The following is an 18,676-nucleotide window of genomic DNA, read 5'->3' as shown; positions in this document are numbered from 1 at the left end:
TTTCAAGATTAATAATAATAATAATAATAATAATAATAATAATAATAATAATAATAAATTTATTTCTTACCCTCCTCTCCCTTTGGATCGAGGCAGGGAACAACATTAGTACAGGAATAAACACATCTTAAAAATTCTTGATTTTACATCGATCTGGGTAGTCTTGCCAGAAAAGGCTAGTCTTCAAAGCTGCCTTAAAATCATAGAGAGAGTTAATATTACGAATCTCCTCCGGCAGGCCGTTCCACAATTTGGGGGCGACAGAAGAAAAGGTCCTCTGGGAAACTGATGTCAGCCTAGTCACTGGCAGATGACACGCCCCAGCACCAAGTGATGGTCAAAGCTCCGCTCTCTATGTCCTTCCCACGTGCCTCACCCCATTCCCTCCCCCATTCTCTCTTTTAATTAGTGTATAATAATATGTTCCTAACTGTACTCTTCAGCATAAATGTTCAAACTGTTGCCAAAACATAGATTAAAAAGCATAGCTAATTAGGCTTGAGTGAATCCACAGGCAGGAGTAATCATGCTGTTTGCAAAACTATGAGAAGTAGCAATTGGAACTGGAAACTAGGAACCAGCTTCAGCCTCATTGCAAAGCTTCAGTTGAAGGCAAGAAATGGGGAGAAGGGTAGTCCAGCCAACTTGTACACTTCTGAAAATAGTGAAGCAATTTCAGGCAACTTTTGTATAGGTTTGTGATTCACTATTTTCAGAAGTATCCATTATCAGCATGGCCGATTGATTTGAATCCTGCTCATAGCCAGGGGTAGTCACGCAGCAGGGTGAAGCTATCTGCTTCAGGTGGCCCTATAAAAGGAGGATAGAGGATGGCAGGAATTGTTGTCTGAATGGTGTAGCAGAACTTTTTAAAGTGTTCTGCAGATTGGCCCTTCCAAGAGCCAAGGAGAGTCTCCTGGCTCAGGCAATGGATGAGGAATCATGACAGATTGTTCCCCTGCCTATCCACCACTGTTTTTGGCCATCTGTAGGGCTGTCCGCTGCCACTGGTCTGGCATCCGCTCCTGCCAGATGCTGGTCTGTCTGCCTGCCTCACCTTGCCCCTGTCCAAGAGAAAAAACCATGACCTAGACATTCCTGCTAGCTGTGGAGCAGCTGCCAATGGGCACTGCCTAGGAACGCCACTACCACAGCAAAAACAGTTTGAAATGTAACGGTGTTTGCTGCAGCAGCAAAGTGGCCAGCAGAGCTCCTGCGGGATTCCCCGAGGCCTCAGTCTGAGGAAGGTTACAAATAGCACCTTTCCTCAGAGTGAAGCATTGTGGGTTGAGATTGTGTCAGAGAATTTGTGGGACCACTTGTGTTGCTGCTATTTTGCAGTGGCAGCAAAAACTATTTAGAGGAGGAAGAGCAGTGTACATTGAGTGGCAGCCGCTGTTCCTGCAGCTCAGTGCACCAAATGGTGGGAGTGGGTGAGGGAGGAGGCACAGTGGGAGATGGAACGTAAGGCAGCTGGGCAACATTTTGCTGGTCTACCTCTGGTAGCAAAATGTCTTGGGCCAACCCTGAAATGTTAGCCTTAGTGGAGGTGGGGAGTCACCATCTGGACTTGGCTTCAGGCAATAAAATTCCTTGAGCCATCACTACTCATAAAAGGTCCACCAGAGTGTGTTTTAAAGGTGGAGCACAGATTTCAACCCAATTAATGTTTGTGACTTTGAGTGCAGAAGCAGTAGGATGGCAGTTATTCTGGGCTAACAATCCTAATAAGCAGGCCTTATCACTTCCTCAGCACATCAAGGGATTCAGTTCCCTTAAAATCTTTCATTTGTGGTCCAGTGTGCAGTTAAGACAGATAGATAGTTCAGAGTTCATACATGTGAACAGCAACTGCACATTGCATTTCCTGCAATTCCAGCCCAGTTCCTTGCTCTCCCCTGATTTGAATCAAAGAGAAAACGTGCCTTCACAAACAAAAGATGATCCTACCATTTTAATTTCTATTTTACTGAATTTGCCTACAAATCCCCCACTGACCGCCAAAATAGTTTCCTTGGCTTCCAAAGTTCAGGAGTTAGTGGGTTTTTTATGTAGCCAAAATGGCACCATCCATACACAAAAGGGAAGTATGTGGAGTCTTGAGTAAATCCCAAAGTTTACAGAAGTAACCCACCCCATCATTGGAAAATAAAAAACTCTGACCGTGGGGGGGGGGGAACGAACCACAAAAACTGAGCATGCTCAGTGGCCATGGAGTGCTGACCGACTGGTGGAAGGGTGGGTGGGAAAGGAAAAATATGTGGGGGGGGGAGAGAGAATGGAATGGACTATTCTGGAAGAGAACATAGCTGTCTAAATGGAACCCTAAAAAGAAACCTCCACACTGCAACATTTTGTTGCAGGTCCCATTTATATAATTGATTATGAATTAATATACAGTAGTTATATTCCAGGCATTTGTAATACAATCTCTGTCAAATGATACCTGAAGTGATAAAAAATAAACAATGATTTAAAAATCCCATATAAACAGCAATGAAGAAATTCATAATACAATAAAACATTAATTCATTATATATATAATATATATATATATATATATATATATATATATATATATTTAAAAAAACCCAGTTAGAGTAAAACAACAGTAGGCCAAAACCATGCAGTACAACCATCAGCCAGAAGAAAATGCCTTTTAAAGCAATCCAAAAAAATGTATGTCTTCCTATTTACATGTGAAAGCTGAGACTAACTTGCTAAAGGCCACACATTGAATCCATGGCAGTGTTTGAAGAACTAGAACACAAGCTCCCACAAATTTTTTTTGATATCGCACATCACATTCCCTGCTAATCCTACCCTATCTCTACCCTTCAACCACCCATATTTTGCTTTCAAGTAAAGAGGAAAATAGAACATTCATGCTTTTGTAAACAAATGCTGCTCTCACTAATCTTTGCCATTTTTTACCTCAAAATACACCTGGAAATTGGTAAATATTTTTGTGAACCGCTCAGAGAGCTTCGGCTATTGGGTGGTATAAAAATGAAATAAATAAATAAATAAAAATAAATAAATATGTTATTTCCTTAATACAAATGGAAAACTGACGTTCAGAGAAAATTGTTTGCACAAGGCCAGTCAAAAAATCTATGATAAATTTGGGAGTAGAGTTCAGGTCTTACAAAAACAACTGCACTTGTTTGGATTTATTGTTTTCCTTACTCTTCCAAGAGTTCTCCTGGCTTCCCTTTCCTGCAGAAGTACAGAAATGAAGGAAACTCTGTGCTGCTTCCAGGCTTTATCACATTAAAAAAACACTTGGCACATAGGTCAAAATATTGTTCCCATACATACTGATGTGAGGTTGAAAGTAGCACACAAGGCCAGACTGTAGCAGAAAAAGCTTAACTATACACAGTGCATATACTTTTGGCTCACTCTGTTAATTCTTTTTTTATAGATTGTGAACAGAAAATGAGGGGAAAGGGACATAAATTCAGCAAACAGTCCACAATGCAGGTTTTAAAATTTAAGAAAACCGTTACTACCCGTATAAAATTCCTGTGCGATAGCTAGAAAAGTGCTAAACTAAAAATGTGTAGACTCCCCCGAGAACCTTTTGTTAAATATCACTAGCTAAGTGTTGCTTTTTCCAAAATTGGCATTATAACAGTAATATGGCGAGGATGGGGGAGAAGCGTAGGGGAGAATTGGTGGTCGGAAGTGTATCAATAGGTAGAACTAAGTGAGACACACAGGAAGCTAGATGGAAGAGGAAGTCAGGGACACAGACTTTGATTGAAGGAATACTCGCCCAATCAGGAGGTGACACAGCAGTCAGTGACTCAGCACTCTCAGGAGTCAGCCAGGGCTGGAGAGAAGTTAGAAGCTATGTTTGTTTGAGGCAATACAAGTTTTATTTTTATATAATACTGCATTCCTCATTTGCAGCAAACCTATCTTTGAAACAGGGAAGGGTGATCCTCCCTGCAAATGCTCCCCTCAAGGATGTTTTCACCCCAGCAAGGTTTACTTCTAGTCTCAGCTAGTGGGTGGAATTATTAAAAATGGCCTAGAGGGCATGCACAAGAGAGAACTGGCAGGCAAGGGATTTCCTCTCCCCTGCTGTTTCTCCCCTGCAAGTCTCTCCTTCCTAGCATTCAGCCCCTATATTAAAATTATGACGAAAACATGGGATTGGGCACATGCAGTTTTATCCTTATGGAAATACCTTTGTATTCCTTCAAATTTTAGGCTAACTTCTTTGTCTTGATTTTATATGATGAAGATAGGAATGTCCCCATTTTAAAAAAATCCACCATAAATATTTTAGCATTATCTGGGGTTTATATTTCATATTGGTCACAATTAGATTTAGTTAGGTAAAAGTGAGGGCCTCCTTTGTAGGGTTGCTGCTGTATTTATTTGTTTGTTTTGCTTTTTGACTTTTTTTCAAAAAAAAGAAAGACAAAAAAGGGGTTAACCTCAGCTGATAAAAGAGCTATGGAAAATTACATTCAGCAAATCTAAATAGGATTTTAAAATGTAAATAACCTGTCAGTTTCACTTCTGTATTAGAAAGAAAAAATCCAAATATCTCAAATTCACAGAAATTGAAGTCCCTTCTCAGGCAGAAAGAGAGAGAGAGAGATCCACTTGCATGGATAAATGATCCTGCAGAGAAGGAAGTCCACTGTGGAGATCCCTCCTGGGGCACATCTATACGGCTTGTTTTCCCCGACTTAAATGCACATAATCGCATTTTAAGTTACATGATGCAGCCGTCCATTCGCCCTAGCACCGGGGTTTTAGCACGATAATGCGCATATTCGCATCCGTGATTTACCGCGACTTTTTGATCATGTCTGGGTTTGTACCATGTTATAGTTATGTGTCATAGTAGGGGGAGTTAAAGTGCATTTTGACAGGTGGGTGGAGCTTTGAGGGAAGGATAACGTGATTGGACGATTTCCTGCCTTCCTACCTATCGCAGCCAGAGGGAGGAGATGTGCACAGTCCCCCCATCTCATTGGTGCCGTTGTAAGTGGGGGGGCATCAGTGAGGCATCCAAGGCAAGCATCTCTCCAAGGCAGCGGAGCAGTAAGCCCATTGGGGGAGGCGTCATGGCAGGAGGCACCGCAGCCTGCCCTAGGGAGCACCCCCTTATAAGCACAATGCTCTCGCTCACTCAGCAGACCTGCCCACGGTGCCTGCCTCTCTCCACAGAGCAGATAAGCTCCAGCAGCAGCCTGCAGCAGGACCAGCAGCAAATCACCCGCTGGAAGGACATCCCCTCACCTTGCCAAAGTTCACTGGGTGCCTCGCCATTACGGGAACCGGCGAGCGTGTCCTCCTCTGCTGCATCGTTACTTCCGTGTCCCCCCAGCCTCGCACCTCTTACCCCCACCTGGCCTCAGTTCTCTGGTGGCAGCTTTTGGCGTTTAAAGGAAGGAAAGCATTCTCTTGTGGTGTAGGGTGCTGAGAGCAGCGACCTTAATTTAGATTCCTTTCAACAAGAGAGGGGAAGGAGAGATAAATTGCTGTTGCTGCGGCAATGTGATGCTCACTGGCTAGATTCGAACCTACTAAAAAATGGGTTAAAATTAAAAGAGAAGCAATCCCGCTGTCGTATAGCTAAGCACCGGGACCGGTGGCATTGCTCTGTAGGCCCTAAGAGCAAAAGGGGGCCATGTCAGGGCATGTTGGGCAGATTGGGAGAGGCTTGAAATCCACCAGATCCAAAGCCCTCTCATTTGCCAGACATCTCCCCAGAACAGGGGAATAACTACGCCAGCCCTGGAGCTGATATCGTTATTTTCCCTTCTAGTAGAACCAATGGCACAGTGGGGAGAGGAAAAACTGGTGAGAAAAAAATGGGGGAAAATTAAAGAGCCCAACCACCTTCCAATTCTGGCTAGCATGCGCCCAGCAGCATTTAGGAAGTGGCATTTCCTCCAGCACAATCTCTCTCCCCATCCATCCTGCTTTCCATACGACTGTTCTGTTAGGAGAACTTGAGCTTTTCTACTCTATGACTTCCACAAGAGCACCTTTAGGCAGTTAAAAAAAAGGCAGGCAAGACCAGCATGGCTATTCTAGCTGTCCCAACACCCTCAGAGACGTATCTTCCCATCACCATCTATATGCATTATAGGTGGATGGAATAGCACATTATTGTCACTGAAAAGTTGCTTGAAATATCACACAATGGTTACAATACATTTCAGTGGCATACTTTAATTGATCACGCAGGAAGAAGTTGGCTTGGGCTTAGCATTGTGGGTGCTTCCAGACAGAGGGCTCCGAGCACTATCAATCAAAAGGCACTGTGTAGCTATTCTCTCCTTTCCTCCTTATTTTTTCTGATAAAAGAAAAGATGGAAGCAGTGGAAAAACACAGGAAGGTTGCAAATTGAAGACGATGTCATCCGGCTCCCCAGTAAAATTCTGTGAATGAGGTAGGACAAGGCACAATAAAAGTTCTGTCTGGAAGCATCCTAAGAGTCTAGACTTGTGGTCATAGAAAATCATCCTTCTAGAAGCCCTCCTTAGTCCAAATTAATTAGTTTTTTGAGGTGACTACTATCTTACTCACAATAATATGTGCCTATAATAGAATTTAATAGAAAAATAGCTTGCAGATCTGTAAAGAAAGAAAATCAATTATAGTACACAAACTAAATTAACAGCACACTGTTATGAAATGACCAAATGTACTGAAATGTTATAAATATAAAAACCAAATATCAGTTTGCCAGTGAATTAAATTTCCATTGAAATGTATTCAATGTAGTGATTAAAGATAACAAATCACTTTGCTTTCAAAATTAGTCATTGGATGATAATACTGGAAGGAAGAATTTAAGAATTCATTATTTTCCAGCTGTAAAACAAGGGAGTACTAAGTTTCTTAAGAATTCATTCTGACAGTGATTAGATATAATCTTCAAAGATTCTTGAGAATGATAACAAATATCCAAGCCTAAATCATTTAAAACTAGTTATTGGAATTTAACCATGCACTGCTGTGTTTTGCTGTATTATTTTTCAACAGATACCTAGGTAGTTTAAATCTTCTGTTATAGCTAACTGCATTTGTGTTATCTTGCTCATTAATATTAATTTCTTCTTAGCTGACAGTCCATAGTGAGCTATTTCTATCACTACTTCTGCTTATTCAAAGACTTCCAATATCTGCTATACACTTTTACCTCAGGAAGGAAGTTCCGCCTTTCCCCATCACTTAGCCTTCCTGACCATGCAATACTCCTCAAAATCTGAATCCAGATAATGAGAGTAAATCTAGTCTCTGCATTGCCTATCATATTATTATTTTTAGATTAATTCCTAGTTAGGGATGTATGAGAATTTTATTGCTGTTAAAAAAAAGGACAAAAATGCCTCACTTACAACCCTGAACGTGAACGTGATTGCATTTTTCGAGAAAAGGTCACACTTTCACAAATTTAGGATTATGTTAACAAATTGTATCATTTTTGGAAAATGCACTTTAAAATTACATTTCCCCCAAAGGACACATTTTCATGTTTTAATGTGGGGGGGGGGGGAGTGCACATTTCAGTGTGTGCTTGGAAAAAATGTGCACCTTTTCTGTTTGCAAAAAAACTCCACTCACATTCCGGAGTGAGAACAAGACGAAGTAAACATTGAGGTGGAAAACGTAAAACCTCCTCAACGAGCTCAAACATTGCTCATTTTCCCATCCCTAGTTTATCTCATCAACTCTCCAGTTTATTAGTTTATTTGGCAGAGGATGCATTTCTGCTAAGGTTCTACCTAACTTTTGCACAGCAGCTCCCGCACCCCTCTATTCCACGCATCACTTGGCTTATCTCTGCAGAAATACTGCATTCTAATATGAGGAAGACTTTTGCATTGTGTGTTTAGATCATTAGACTAAACATGTCATGTTTTTCTAGTAATCAGAGTGACTTCAGTTGTATACCAAATTTAGTGTTTCTACATTTTGTGAAAACACTAAGAATTTCACACATAAAACAAAGTAAATCACGCTGGTCTGTGAGAAGAATTTCCAAATTCACAGTCAGGTAATTCCTTTATAAGGAACAATCAAATGTGTTCGTCAGTGTAAGTGAAACCTAAGCATCGATATAGAGCAGGGATGCACAACCTTTTTGGCCACAAGGGCCACATCCAGTGTCAGCTGAAGGGCTGCAAGCCACACATGTGCACACATTGCACACATACACACGCTCATATCTCACCTCCCTGGCTACTGCATTCTAGGGATCAGTGTGTGTGTGTGTGTGTGTGTGTGTGTAGGTAGGTAAAAGCCTCTTCAGCTCTCAGCTCTCTCCACCAAGATGGTTGTTTGTCTACTGCTACTAGCATTGAGAAAACAGTGGTCTCAGAAGCCAAGAGCAGCATTTCCCCCCACTGCCCACCTGATTGCTGGGCAATGGGGCAAAGTAGTTGGGATCCTGCTGGTTTCAGGAGCCGCACAGAAAGTGCCCAAGAGCTGCAGTTGTGCACCCCTGATATATAGAGCTACTTTTAATTAATGTACAATTCAAGACGTACTGTAGTCAAAAATAAGTGATGAGTTTAAATCTCAATCCCAATTATGAAACTTTTAATTACTAATACAGGGTTCATAAAGCATTTCCCTCCAAGCCCCCCTTTTCAAATATTAAAGCTGATGCAAAACTGTTCTCCTGATAAAGAACTGAGATGTAATTACTTCTAATATGAAACAATCAAACTGTATTTGACTCCCTTAATGAGTTACAAAATTTACAACTAGCCTGTATACTGCAACCTCACTGACATTTCCACAGCCTAACCATGCAATTTTTTATTTCCATTCACATTAAGTAACTGACTGGAACATTATCTGAATCAAATGCCCAACCCTGCCCTGCCCCTTCAAATCCTCTTATGAACTGTGAGTTCCTTCTGGTAACAAAACTGTCTTCTCACAGCACACACCCTATCTCTTAAATGCACATATATCATGGGACAAGTTATTTTTTCAGCAGTGCAAACATAAAGCTTGGTCTTGTTTATGCGACTTGACCTAAGTTTATACCACATTAAGCGACAGGTTTTGTCAGCATGTTCTAAGACAGCACATATCTGGCAAATATTAAAGCAGAATGAGGAAAAATAATATGCAAGCCTTCTCTAAACTCAGGGATAAGCTAAGACATGGATTATGTAATAATATTTCGTCAGCATATTCATTTCCACAGGTACAGAGGAGAACTGAAGTCTGTATGCAAAATGTGCCTGATTCCTTCATTGAGAACCTCAAACCTATCATAAATAGAAATGAAGAGAGCTGTATTTGCACCAATTTGATACATTGAATAGAATTTCAAATGCATGGCTGTTTGGAAATATCCCTGAATCAAAATAGATATTAGGGATATTAGGTACATTTACACAACCCCTGCATTGAAAGAATGCAAGAGGGGAACTGTGGGGCCATATGGGCTAGCCCCACCCCCTGCTGCTGATGTACGCCACAGCCACACACTGTGCCACCTGCAACAAAAACTCTTCCCCATTGTTCATATATTTGAATGACATGAAAAAAGACTGCATGCATACTGATGTATGCAAGTAGAAATCCACAAGAGGAGAAACTTGGTCCAATCAGGGTCCCCTTCATGTGGCGATCTACACACATATATGGGTATGCATGGAGATTCCATTCTCAGGCCACCTGAATGTGAACAGCAGGGAAACATTTCTGCCATAGGGGCAGGGCCATGGTGTGCATCAACAGCAGAGGTGGAGCTAGTCCATATGGCCCTCAACCCTACTCCCAATTTCTTTAAATGTCTGTCAGGATGTCATTTGAACCTCCCATTTATCTAAATCTTTTAGGCTCTTGGGTGTTTTTTTTAAAAAAAGTTTTTATAGTGGTTTTAAATTTGTGTGCCTATTGTATGTTTTTTTGTGGTTTTTAATTTTTGTATATTGTTTTTAAGTGTTTTTATCTTTTGTGAATCGCCCAGAGAGCTTCAGCTATGGAGTGGTATACAAATGCAATAAATAAATAAAATTTTAAAAAATCTGGAGTAGGCAGCTTTTGTCTCTCCAGATGTCTTGGCCTACAACTCCCATCATCCTTCACTACTGGCTATGCTGGCTAGAGCTGAGGGGAATTGTAGGGCAAAACAGCTGGAGGGCCACATATTACCCACCCTGATATAAACCTGATTCAAGAAGGATTTGGGTGACTCATGTTCCAGTTATTTTTCTCTATGTGTGTGTGGTGGAAATCTCTACAGAGCTAGTAACTCTAGAGGCAGAGATAGTGTAAAAAAGATGAGGGAAAAGATTGCTGGGATGCTCTGAAATCCCCAGAACTGATATGTTTTTCTGTAGTTTAGATCTGTAAGTTCCTATATTGGTTGAATACAGTGAATTCTTACTTTATTTATTTATTACTTTTCTATACCATTCAATAGCCGAAGCTCTTAATATCCGTTCTTTAAAAAGAAGTGCATATAATGCACTAAAATAGAAAGAGATTGAAGAAAATAACTCTCCTCCTACACTCCAGCTTGTAAAAGAACATAAGTTGGACATCAGATGAACATCTTGCTGGTTCAGACCTATCATCCCTATAGTCCAGCATTTTGTGTTCCAAGTGTGATAATCCAGACGGCCCTGAGAATCATTCGAAGTGGATATGATTGTATACTGTAATTACCACTACCATCTAATTTCATACTTAAAACCATAAAGGACAATTAGACTATCAGACATATGCATGCATTGAAAGGCCTGATTGTGTCTGATAAGATCATTAAAGTGTTTAAAGGGGAAGTAGATCAGATCAAGTGGTCTGGAATCTACAGCCTTATACAATTTGGCTGCTCTCTCAGAAGGTCTCAGGTTCAGACCCTGTCATTTCCATCTGAAAGTGTCTCAGCTGAGCTAAGACCTTGGAGAGTCTCTGCCAGTCAAGGTGGAATATTTTTAACTAAATGGGCCAATACAACGACCTGAGCACCTGACACATTTTCGTGGGAAAATCTCAGCATTACTTCCACATTAGATCTAAACCCCTCCAGGTGTTTCGGCTGGTGCCTTGCAACACCCACCCACCCTTGTGGAAATGGCTTGTTTTGAAGGGGTGCCGCCTGCGCCTTTCTCCTAGTTCATGGTGGTGGTGGGGAGCTGTTTCTCATGATTTGGAGTGATTGCGAGGGAGGCCTCCGTGGGGTCCCAAGTGCCGTCCGAGGAGCCTGTGTGAACAGGAGGCTTCTGAGGGGACCCTTTGGCTTTGTTTACTCCTTAAGACTTTGCCCCTCTTTTAGGAAGGTGACTGTTGAGGGAAGGTTTCTTAAAAAATCAGCGGAAGAAGCGGGGTGGGGGAGTGCCTGGGGAAGAGCTGTAGAAGTAATAAGGACAAGCGCTGAGGGGGTGGCGGAGCAAGAGGGAGGGGCGGCGGCTGCCTCCCTTCCTCCCCCTCACACGCCACCCATCTTTCTCCCTCTTTTTTCTCTCTCCCCCAACTCCCCGTTCTTCTCCTCACCCCCCCTTCCTTCCTTCCTTCCTTTTTTCCCCTCCCGCGCAGGCTTCTCCCTTCCTACCCCGGTTACCGTGGCAACCGCCCGGACTCCCCCAGCCCCGCGCCTGCTGCGGAATCGCTCCGTAGCAGTAGCAGCAGCCGCCGCTCGCTGCCGGAGTCGCTGCTACTGTCGCTGCCGTCGTCGCCGCCTCGCATGGAGCTGCTGGCCGCCGCGCTGAGCGCCGCCTGCGCCCTGGAACATGAAGGCTCGCCGGAGAGCGTGGCCGACGGAGCCAGCCCGCCCGGCAGGTGAGGAAGAGGAGGAGGAGGAGGAGGAGGAAGGGTATGGCTGCTTCTTTGCACGGCGCGACCCGTTGCGCGTTCGTGGCTCCGGAGTGTGCGTTGGCGGCGCCCCGCTCCTTTCTGCCCAGGCTTCGACGCACACCTGTGCTGCTGTTCGTCTGGCAAGACTTGAGCGCGGGAACTTCGGCTTGTCTTCGGACCAAGAGGCGCCAACCCCGAATAGCTGTCCCCTGTCGGGAGTGTGGAGCAGAGCTCTCCGTCCACTGCCTTACTTGACAGGGCTACTCAGAGCTGCCCTCGCCACCTCCTTTTCTCCTCCCACCCCGTTCTCCCCCCCCCCCCCGCCCCCCGCCGCGGCGCAGACAGGGCTTGCAAGGGGCAGTCAGCCGCTCGGCCACCCACCCTAGTTTTCTCCACGCTTCTAAGTGGTCTCTTTTCCCACTCCACCCCACCTCACAGCTATCCCTCATTCCACATTGGGATCGGAGATGGACTTTCAGAGTTGAGGGTGTGGCGCCAGGAAGTGCCTAAGGCTTTACAGCTCTCATTAAAAAAAACAAAAACCTGTCCATGGGGTTATAATTCTCCAAGGAAATCCTGATTCTCCCCGCCCCCCCCTTTCTCCTGTCCTTGAACTCCATCATTGTTCTCCTGCCCAATTTGCTTCCCTTCAGGAGGGTCTCTTAACAGGTAGCTCCGGAGAGTCGTAGATGGGCAGCGAGGAGTGATGGAGCCTAAATGGATTCAGTTTGGTTTACCTTCACTCCTTACGCATTCGCAGCCCATGTAGCCACTGTTGTTCAGTAGCAGTGCTCCTGTCTAGAGGTGTATGAATGATGTGGAACAAGCACCCACACTACTGTTTCTTTCTCTCTCTCAAAGTGAATCCCCTTCTATGGCTGGAACAGTTTCTATTCCAGAAGAGAGCCCTGTGAATCCCGACTGCCCTGCTGCTTTCCCTGAGGCCCTGCAAATGATTCACCCCATGACAGCTGACTCCTGGAAAAACTTCATTGAACAAATAGGTAAGGAGAATGTTTAGGCAGCAATCCTGTGGACTGCAAGTTACATTCAAATGTGCGTATTTTCTTTGAGAAAAGCAGCTTGAGGAGAAGATAATTAAGAGTGGAGAATTGTCCCTTCCTCAACTTGATTTTGCCCTTCCAAACGTTTGTTTGAAGTCCTGTGAGCTGGGATGAGGAGAAAGTAGTTTTAGGATGGCTGATTTGGAGCAGGGAAACAACAGGCAGGAAAAGGGTTGAGTCCCCCCACCAACAACAGCTGCTGCTGCTGTTTTCCCCTGCCAAAATCTCTTTGCTTAAACAAAAAAGGATACTGTGGATTCTGGTATGTATGTTTTCATGTAACATGTAGTTAGAACCTCAGCTCAGTGGGATTTACTTCTGCATAAACATGCATATGATTAGTCTGTTAATGTGCTATAGAAAACATACAAAACAAGTTGATTGATGGCATGTCTACCACTTTCAATAAAACGTGATAGTAATCTTAATATTCATTTTTTATGGCTGAAGTTAGGAAATATATGTTATTAGGAAAAATAACATAACCAGAAGGAAACTTGGACTGAAATCTGCAAAAAACAAATTTGAGGCTTATGAGCAGAACACTTGGAGAAGAATTTTTCCTGTAAAAAAAAAAGCACTTTAACCAAGATCATTCTGAAATATTATTCCTTCCTATATATAGCCCTAGCCATAGATACTACCTTTATTGCTCTATTTCATATCTCCAAGTAAAATCACAGTCCTTAAATATTCTTGTTAAGTTTCAGCAGTCACACAAGAAGTGAACTGTCCTTCTTAGCCTCTTACCAGCTCTCAGTCGAGATCTTAAATCTCATCCTTCATGCCTGTTACTATTAGTTGCATTGCAGTAGTGTTCAGAGTCCTGCATTAGTCCAGAGACCTACTGTGGTAGTGTATGTAGGGAGGCTCTCAAAATGGGGTCAAAAACTGACAGCAGTATAAAAATAAATGTTTTATTTATTTATTTTATTTATTATTACATTTATTTATTACATTTTCAAGATAATAATATCTAGTTTTTTTAAAAGCAAACTGTTGGCATCTGTAAGTTAGATATTGCCTCTAGATGATCTTCAGGATGATGAAAGGAACTTGAAGATCATCTAGAAGGAAGAGGAAAGTACACTGTTTCCAAAATACAGTTGTAAAATTCTTCGCTTTTTCAGAATTGTTATTTGTTTATAACGTCTCTTGAACCTGATACAACCTGTATACCACGTCAGCAAATAGTTTAGGTATATGCTTCTTTTTCACACTGCCTTCTATTATCGGTATATAACTGGTTTGGGCCATCACCACTAAAGAGTTATTTTCCCCCATCCCTTTCCATATCCAGTGTCCTCCATAATGCTAAGCACAGCTCAGCCTTGATTGTTAAGAGCAATTTCAACACTGACTGAAAATATGTAACAAAGTAGTTCAAGTGGAATTATGTAAGTATCATTCCACTAGAACAGCACAACACATTTAAGGGCAATCTCTCCTTTTCAGTTAAGTGTGGGAAGCTAACAGGAAAGTACATGGTTTCCAAGGTACAGTTTCTCCTATTGCTATTTTAATCCCATTTTGAATAGTGTTCCAAAAAGAAATGATTACTGAATATACTCACAGTATGCAAAAAAACCCCAAAAACATTATTTATGGCCACTTTCCCATTATAAGTAGTGTGTATCTAAGATCATAAACTAAAAATAGTTGCAGTTGTGTATAAAATGCTCGAGTGCTTGTCACAATGATAAGTGCAAGCAGTTAATGAGTTATAATTTTGTTTATAACATCATATAAAATGTAAAAATAAATTTAAAAATAAATATACTTTTGAGTCCAGCTTACAAAATATACTTTTGTGTCCAGCTTCGTCCTGTGCTTACTAAAACTGAAGGGAAAATAATATAAATTGCACTTAACTTTTATATGGAAGAAATGACTCACAAGAAATTAGCACAACACCCTGTGGTTTTAGAACTATTATTTCTAGAAACCTGTAACTGGTATTTTGATTTGTCTGAAATAGGATTTATAATACTAGCTTTATGGTTGGCACACATCCTCAAACTTTCAGTTATTTCATTCTCTTCTTGTAGGGTGAATTATGCCAATTTTTGTAGTATTCTTGCATATTCCTTCTATATCCTCAAACAGTGTGATTTGGTTATTATTGTCTAGAGAATGATTGAGAAATTATACAGAAATGAATTGTATTAGATCTTTCAGTGGCCTTTGGCCATGAGGAACATCATGAGGTGTTTCTGTTATTTCTGCAGGGTCTGATAAGCATTTGTAAAATAGCACTTGCATTGTTAGAGTTTTAAAGATAACAAAATATATTAATAGAGAACCTCATATTTCATTGTGCATTATAGGATCCCACAAGTTTTCATCATATATTCCTTCCTGGTCAACATGTTTGTGAAGCTGCTAGATCAGATTGTGTGACAATTTGAAGTTTGGTGTCACCAGTATTATGATGACCTAATCAAGATCCATAATGAGGAAATGGAGTGTAGGTTATTGCTCGCCAGGATTGCTCCTATACCATGGTTTTCAATAAAAGTTTTGAGGCAATTCCTGGTTAGTGCTAATCATAGTTTTCCCAAATGAGACAACACAGCAAACTATGGTATTGAAAACCATGGAAGGGAGGGGAATCTTCAAATTAAAGAAAGGAGGCAGAGGAGGAAGTGCTCAAGCCTGTAGCATATTCCCAATCTGTAAATCATACTGGTGTTTGGACCAGTATGGCATTTGACTTAGGCCTATGTTGAGCTGTTCTTGGTGACTGTTTGGTGGTTGAAGTGGGTATAGGATATAATTATTTATCTCCTAATATGAATATATTGATTTAGTGTTTGGTGTAATGTTTTTAGAATGCTGTCTGTAGGATAGTTCCAGGAAAAAGTAATGTCACTGTATTCACTACAGTTAGATATATTTATGAAGAATTTATGATATTTTTAGTTGGGTATCCCAGTGTTGTCCCATTTGGATCAGAAATGGTTCCCACCCACTTACATGTGATCTTCTCTGTTTTCTTTCTTTTCTTTTTTCTTTCCTCCGGGCATCAAGGATGTATACAACTAAGGAAAATCAGTGGATGATTAGAATTTTATGAAATAAAATCTCCCTTGCAAAGAAAAAGCAGTTGGTGTTCGCTGATGCTCAGAATCTGACTGATCATCCTATTTGGGACTGGGAAGGATTTCCCCCCCAGATCAAACAGGCTCTGGGTTTGGCTCGTCTGTTTTATTTTTCCTGATATTATATGCTTGTATCACTTGCTTGAGTCAACTAGAGCTATCTGTTCTGCTGTTGTCTTTCTGTGGCTTGGCTGATACAGATCAAAACATTATCCTGGAGCCACTGTGAGGGTCTAGGAGTCAACATTGAGATGCATCAGATGAGCATTTTATTGCAAGCTCATTACTGGGCACTCACAGATTTTTGCAGGTCCCTCTCACGATGTTGTCTGCCTCCCACATGCCTCCCTCCCCTTCTAGCCTTCTTCATGTGACAAAAAAACACCCCAGTAAGTCTGACTTAAAGACGGAAGTTGCCACTATCTCCTGCAGAGGGATCAAAACGGCTCACTGAATGGGCCATGTGCATATTGTTTACTTCCTCTTTCAAAAGAGGAAGTAATGAGGGACAAACTTGCGGGCAGAGAAGTGACGGTAAGCAATCATGATTTTCCCCTGTGTGATGACTCTCATTGTCTCAAATTGCAGCTCTCTATTTTCCAAGCTGTTTTGGCTGAAGCCGGGATATATAATACCTACGGTTTGTGCAATAACCGTTACTGTTCCCAGGTCTGAATGTGGCTCAGTAGTAGATATTCTGAAATGTTCGTTTGGCATAAAAAATAATGTTGGTTCAGTAACATTTTGTATACTTTGGTACTTTTTAGGTCTCTTGTATCAAGAATATCGTGATAAATCCACACGTGAGGAGATTGAAACTAGGCGGCTGCAGGATTCACAGACAGATATTGAAGAGTGCTCAGCTACTGAAGAGACACCATTGGAAACTGAACCTATAAACACCACAGAAAGCAGGGCTGTTCCCCAGATTAGCTTGCTCAGGAATTCCACTTCCAGGTTTAATTTATGGCAAGATCTTCCAGAAGTCAGAAGCAGTGGGGTTCTGAACATTCTTCAGCCAGATGAGGTCAAACATCAAGAGGTAATATGAGGGGAAAGGGTATTGGATTGTTGGCATTTGAATAAAAATCATTGTAGTTTGATTCATCGCATACAAAATGACACCATTTAAAATTAAGCTCACTGGTTTTAGTAAAGAGACTGTTTTATGCAATCTTGAACTAAATTCCTTTCCTTACTTTAAAAAGTCAGTGGACATTCTGTTCCTTTTCAATCCCACCCTCTAGCTCTCAGAATAAGATTGTGGTGCTAGTGAATTAGCATCAGTGAGAGATAGAGCTAGGGCTAAAGTTTTTAGAGATAATAAAAGTGTATTCAGAAGCAGGAAAGCTTCTGAATACACTTTTGTGAACTGCTCAGAGTGCTTCGGCTATTGGGCAGTATAGAAATGCAATAAATAAATAAAGCAGGCCAAGGAGTGGAAAAAGACAAAATTTCAGAGAAATTAATGAATTAATTACATCAGTCCTCAGAATGAAAGATGTTGAAAAAGTACCCACCCCTTGTTTTCAGACAGTGCTCATGATGAAAAACTGTATGCCAAATTGAAACAGCTGGTTTAGATGAACTGAAAAACTAAACAGTAATAAGTCACTGGAAATGGATGGCATTCACCCAAGAGTCTTCCAAACCCTTGAATGTTAATTGTTGATCATTTAACTAAAGTACGTAACTTATCACTAAAACCCTGCTACATTCCTTAATGATTGGAAAGTAGACAACAATGTCTCAGCAATTTTACAAAAAGATTTCAGGGGATCCAGTAAATTAAAGAACAGTCAGATGTCCTGGGTAGACTGCTGGAAAGCATGATAAAAGGCACAATTCCATGCCTATTTAGACAGAAAAAAGTCCTACTACTCCCAGTATTCCCCAGCCAGCATTGCTAGGTGAGGAATACTGGGAGTTATAGGCCTTTTTTCAGTCTAAACATGCATAGGACTGCGCCCTAATGCTTATTTATTCATTTATTAATCCAAGAATTCTGCCCCACCCTACCTTTTTGTCCAAATTAAAAACAATAATATGTAAAATAGAATCATAGAATAGCGGAGTTGGAAGGGGCCTACAAGGCCATCGAGTCCAACCCCCTGCTCAATGTAGGAATCCACTCTAAAGCATCCCTGACAGATGGTTGTCCAGCTGCCTCTTGAATGCCTCTAGTGTGAGAAAGCCCACAACCTCCCTAGGTAACTGATTCCATTGTCATACTGCTCTAACAGTCAGGAAGTTTTTCCTGATGTCCAGCTGGAATCTGGCTTCCTTTAACTTGAGCCCGTTATTCCGTGTCCTAAACATACTAAATAAATACTAAACATACAACAACATAAATATTAAACATAAATACTAAACATACAACAACAACAAATAAAGCAGAGAACTGAAAATTGAGCATGCAAAAAAAAGGGAAACGCACACTCATAGAAAAGGAGGTGGGGTGGGGGAAGTGTTGTTGAGCATATAGAAGAAAAACCCTCCCTGAGAGGCGGGGGGTGGGAGGGAAATCATGGAAAAGGAAGGCCATTTCTACACCTGCCTTTTTCCCTGGGATTGTCCCGGGTTCATCCCTGTGCATGCAAATGACGCACAGGGGATCCCTGGAGCAAGCAGGGATGATCCCTCCATTTACCGGGGATAATCCTTAGGTGTAAAAAGGGCTGAAGTTTAGCCACACCAACCTGTTAGAATAT

The 18,676-nt window shown here is 41.6% G+C and overlaps 1 protein-coding gene across 1 annotated transcript in view; it reads left to right on the top strand.

Annotated features, from left to right (window-relative positions):
• The window catches only part of NGEF (neuronal guanine nucleotide exchange factor), a 76,055-nt gene that overhangs the window by 23,308 nt on the left and 34,071 nt on the right, over positions 1-18,676 (top strand). The window contains exons 4-6 of the mRNA XM_063132396.1: positions 11,543-11,785; positions 12,662-12,804; positions 16,733-17,007. Of these exons, the coding sequence (XP_062988466.1) occupies positions 11,543-11,785; positions 12,662-12,804; positions 16,733-17,007 (661 nt within the window). The remainder of the gene's footprint in view (positions 1-11,542; positions 11,786-12,661; positions 12,805-16,732; positions 17,008-18,676) is intronic.

This window comes from Elgaria multicarinata, chromosome 8 (genome assembly GCF_023053635.1).
Source record: "Elgaria multicarinata webbii isolate HBS135686 ecotype San Diego chromosome 8, rElgMul1.1.pri, whole genome shotgun sequence".
NCBI lineage: Eukaryota > Metazoa > Chordata > Lepidosauria > Squamata > Anguidae > Elgaria > Elgaria multicarinata.
Note: the sequence above shows the minus strand (reverse complement) of the source record. Positions and strands in the feature narration are given on the sequence as shown.